The sequence below is a fragment of the Mandrillus leucophaeus genome, unplaced genomic scaffold, assembly GCF_000951045.1.
Source record: "Mandrillus leucophaeus isolate KB7577 unplaced genomic scaffold, Mleu.le_1.0 Scaffold655, whole genome shotgun sequence".
Taxonomy (NCBI): Eukaryota; Metazoa; Chordata; class Mammalia; order Primates; family Cercopithecidae; genus Mandrillus; species Mandrillus leucophaeus.
In genome coordinates, this window is record NW_012107086.1 from 630304 (window position 1) to 635468 (window position 5165).

General features: G+C 34.9%; 1 protein-coding gene across 1 annotated transcript in view; it reads right to left on the reverse strand.

The window, feature by feature from the left end:
- LOC105554686 (zinc finger protein 682-like) overlaps positions 1 to 5165 on the reverse strand; it is a 30198-nt gene continuing 25033 nt past the window's right edge. The window contains exon 5 of the mRNA XM_012001238.1: positions 1 to 1037. Within this exon, the coding sequence (XP_011856628.1) occupies positions 1 to 1037 (1037 nt within the window). The remainder of the gene's footprint in view (positions 1038 to 5165) is intronic.

Genomic DNA, 5165 nt, shown 5'->3' on the forward strand with positions numbered 1-5165 from the left:
TCAGGTATGAATTTTCTCATGTTCATTAAGGTCTGAGCAGTGGTTAAAGGTTTTGCCACATTCTTCAGATTTGTTGCATTTCTCTCTTGCATGAATTCTCTTATGGTTTGAAAGGCTTGAACAAGATATAAAGACTTTACCACATTCTTCACATTTATAGGGCTTCTCTCCAGTATGAATTCTTTTATGTTCAGTAAGGTGTGAGCACCGGTTAAAAGCTTTGCCACATTCTTCACATTTGTAGGGTTTCTCTCCAGTATGAATTCTCTTATGTTTAGTGAGGTTTGAACACTGGTTAAAGGCTTTGCCACATTCATCACATTTGTAGGGTTTCTCTCCAGTATGAATTCTTTTATGTAGAGTTAGGTATGAGAACCAGTTAAAGGCTTTGCCACATTCTTCACATTTATGGGGTTTCTCTCCAGTGTGAATTTTCTTATGTTTGGCATGGTTTGAACTGTGGTTAAAAGCTTTGCCACATTCTTCACATTTATAGAGTTTCTCTCCAGTATGAATTATAATGTGATTAGAAAGGTTTGTGAAGGATTTAAAGACTTTGCCACATTCTTTACATTTGAAATGTTTCTCTTCATTATGAACTGTCTTATGTTCAATAAAGCATGAGCAGTGCTTGAAGGCTTCCCCACATTGTCTACACTTGTAGGATTTCTCTGCAGTGTGGATTCTCTGAAGTGGAGTTAGAATTGAGGATATGTAAAAGGAACTGTCACATTCTTTACAGTTGGAAGATATCTCTCCAGTATGTCTTATCTTATGTCTATTTAGATTTGATGGTTTACTAAAGACGTTCATGCATTTATTAAATTGAAAGATTTTGGTATGGGTAGTTGATAAAGATTGGTTAAGTCCATTATAACATTCTTTCTGCACCTTAGATTCACCCACACTTTCCCAATCTTTCTTTAAGTCTAAATTCTCAGTGCCACCGCTTCCATATCTTTCCAGTATCACTTTTTGAAATGAATCTTTTATACCATGCTCTGGCAAGAGGTCTTGGGTGAAATGAGAAGAAACAGCTGAAAAAAATTAAAATAACATATTATCCAACTTACTGGACTTAGGTGAATATAATCTAAAAAGATAATGTATGAAATTATACTAAACACATTAGCGAGATAGCATAATAAAATACTACAGGCCCTGATTTTTTCATGAACATAATCTAACAAAAATATACTGAACAAAATGTCTTTGTGAGAACTCTAGAAACCATATTAAAAGCCACAGACAAGAAGGAAAGCTTGTTACATTTACCCACCACAACTCTTTCTTCCCCTCAATACAGCATAATGACTTCAGGAATAAACTCCCAACTCCTAGCTTCTCCTTCAGTAGAAACAGTAGTGGCACATATGCCCATACTTTTGATGGAATTTCCAAAGACTAGTTTCTGTCTCCCATGACCCAAAGTGCTGATAGGAATAGTGGCAGAATAGAACCAACCTTTGAATTACAGGTTGGTTCTGCTGAGACCAAAGGTAAACAATTGTTATAGCAGCAGAGAAGCTGCAGTACCACAGACAGACAACAGATTTAGCAAATAATTGATTAGAGAAGAAGAAAGAAAGAAAGAAGAAACAAGTTAATTTCTCTTTAACTGGAAATTAAACGCAAAATTCCAGAGAACATACATCCTGAGAATAGGTTTGAGAGGCTCATGGAAACCCTAACCTGAGTCACTTGGTGTCAGACTACCCAGGACAAGGCCATTTTATAAAGATTTTGACAGGTGGATTTTAGTGCCCAAATCTCAACCAAAGATTGCTACATATACATTAGGATAACATGGCTCAATCAAAAAATAAATAAATAAATAAATAAATATCCAGAAATCAACCCTAAAGAAATGGAGATATATAAGTTACCTGAAAATTTTGAGATAACCATCTGAATAATGGCCAATGAGTAAAATGGGAAAACACATGAAATTAAGAAAATGAGAAAAGTATAAAAAGAAATAGAAATTGTTGGGTTGAAGAATAAAAGAAAAAACCCTGACAAATTCTCAAATGTAAAAAAATAAATTAAGAAGCTCAACACATTTCAAATAGGATAAACACAGACAGACCCATAACAAGATACATTATAAGCAGTTTCAAAAGATTACAGATGAGAAGAGAATCTCAAAAACAGAAAGGGAAAAGCAATGTGTCATCTATAAGCACGCTTCTGTGAGACTACCAGAGCATAGTTGTTTCATATATCATCATTCTAGTACTACAGAAATTTCTGTGTATGGGATCACAGGGCACACAGAGAAAATAGGAAATCTGCCCTACTTGAAGAAACAAATCTCTAGAAACTGATCCTTAAAAAAGGGAGATTTTTGCATGTTTTTGACAAAGAATTTACAGTAATCATCTTAAACATGTTCAGTGACCAAAAGTAGAACACATATAGATAACTATACAAAATCAGGTTGGGCATGGTGACAAGAGCAATATGGTTTACATAAAGTAAAATACTCTGCTTTTTCATTTAAAAATAAATCCTGGCTATGTACAGAGGCTCACACCTGGAATTCCAGCTTTTGGAAGGCTGAGGTGGGAGAACTGCTTGATACCAAGAGTTCAAGACCAGCTTGAGTAACACAGTGAGACTGTCTCTACAATTTTTTTTTTTTTAATTAGCCAGGCATGGTGGTATACGCCTATAGTCCCAGCTACTTAGAAGGCTGAGGTGGAAGGATCACTTGAGCTCAGGAGTTTGAAGTTACAGTGAGCTATGATCATACTGCTGCATACCACCAGCCTGGATGACAGAGTGAAACCCTGTTTAAAAAAAACAAAACAAAACAGAAAAACCATGCATGAGGAAAATAATACATCAACAAAGAGATTAAAAAAAAAAAAAAAAAACTATAAAAAAAGAACCCAACTAAGCTGGGTGTGGTGGCTCACGCCTGTAATCCCAGCATGTTGGGAGGCTGAGGCAGGTGAATCACACGGTCAGGAGTTCAAGACCAGTCTGGCCAACATGGTGAAACCCCATCTCTACTAAAAATACAAAAAAATTAGCCGGGCATAATGGCAGGCGCCTGTAATCTCAGCTACTCGGGAGGCTGAAGCAGAAGAATTGCTTGAACCTGGGATGCAGAGGTTGCAGTGAGTAGAGATCACTCCATTGCACTCCAGCCTGGGCAACAGAGCAAGCCTTTGTCTCAAAAAAACAAAAACAAAAACAAAAACCTAACTAAAATTGTTGAGCTGGAAAATACACTCTGTTGAAAAATTTACTAAAGAGCTAAAACAGCAGACTTAATGAGGCAGAAAAAACATCAGCAAATTGAAGACATATCATTTATAAATATTGAGTTGTATGTAACATTTAAAAATGGAAAAAAATGAAGATGAAATATTGGACTTAATGGAAACCATTCAGTAGACCAATAAAAAGATACCAAGAAGATACAGGTGAAAAGTGGTAAGTTATTTTTTTAAAAAAGGGGGCAGTGCTGAGAACTTCTAAAATTTCAATGAGATAAAACCAAAAATATTACTAAGGATACTTGATCTAAAAGAAATTTACATTCAAAAATAAGTGAAAAATAGGCTTCCAAGATAAACAAAAGGTGAGAATGTTTGCTGCTACTAGTACGGTCCTACAAGAAATGATAAAAGCAGTCCATTATGTTGAACAATAAAATGATGCTGGACAACATCATAAATTCATATGAAAATATAAAGCTGTTAAAGGTAAATATATACACAGATAATAGAATTGCCGAATGTTACATAAAACCAAAAATTTTGTACAATGTGAAAAACAACATAAATCTCCATAAATCTATTAATAAATGCACAATATAAAATGATATAATTTTTGACATTAATATCAAATGGGGGATATAAAGATAAATAATTCTCATACTCAATTGTAGGGAAGTTATGAGATAGATTATCAGAACTTTAAGAAGTTTTATGAACTGTCCATTTCTCAAGGTGATCACAAAGAAAGTACTTATAGAAGTAATGCAAAAGAAAATGAGAAAAGAATCAAAGCATGTCACTACACAGTCAACAAAACAAAAAGGAAGGCAGTGAGAGAGGTGAGAGAGGAAATGAGGGACAACGTATCTACAAGGAACAGAAAACAATTACAAACAAGATTGTAATAGTACTGTCATTTCCTTTAGGAATTATTTTAAATATAAATGGATTAAATTCCTTAATGAAAAGAAAATGGCTGAATGGATTAAGAACAAACGAGATTCTAAAATATGCTGTATACAACAGACTCAACTGTAGCTCTAAAGGAGTCAAATTGGCTGGAAGTAAAGAATGAAAAAAATATATTCCATGAAAATAGTAACTACAATTGGGTGGTGTGGCCACAATTATACAAGATACATTTTAAATTAAAAACTGTCACACAAGACAAAGATTGATATAATGGTAAAATAGGCCCATTTACCAAAAATCTTTAACAGTTTTATATACACACACTCCACACACACACATACATACATATATATACGTGTATATATATATGTGTGTGTGTGTATGTGTATATATGGAGCAATATTTGCTGCCACATATATGAAGTGAATATTGACGGAAATGACATAAGAAATACACAGCAACACAATTGTAGACTTCAAGATTCCACTTTCAATAATGAATAGAAAAATCACATAGAAGATCAATAAGAAAACAGAAAATTTAAGGATTATAGACTAATTAGACCTAACAGACATGTACAGAATTCTCCAGGAAAAAAGGCAGAATACACAATATTATCAATTGTGTATTCATTCTGTTAGGACACATAACAACTTACCAAATTTAAGAAGACTGAAATCAAACAATGTATTTTTTCCTAACCAAATCCAAAATATGTAGAAATTAAACACACCGTTGAACATATTCTTGCTCAAGGGTCAGATGATTTTTTGTTAAGATATCAGTACTGGCCGGGCATGGTGGCTCACGCCTGTAATCCCAGCACTCTGGGAGGCCGAGGCGGGTGGATCATGAGGTCAGGTCAGGAGATGGAGACCATCCTGACTAAAACGATGAAACCCTGTCTCTACTAAAAACACAAAAAAATTAGCTGGGTGTGGTGGCGGGCACCTGTAGTCCCAGCTACTCAGGAGGCTGAGGCAGGAGAATGGCGTAAACCCGGGAGGCAGAGCTTGCAGTGAG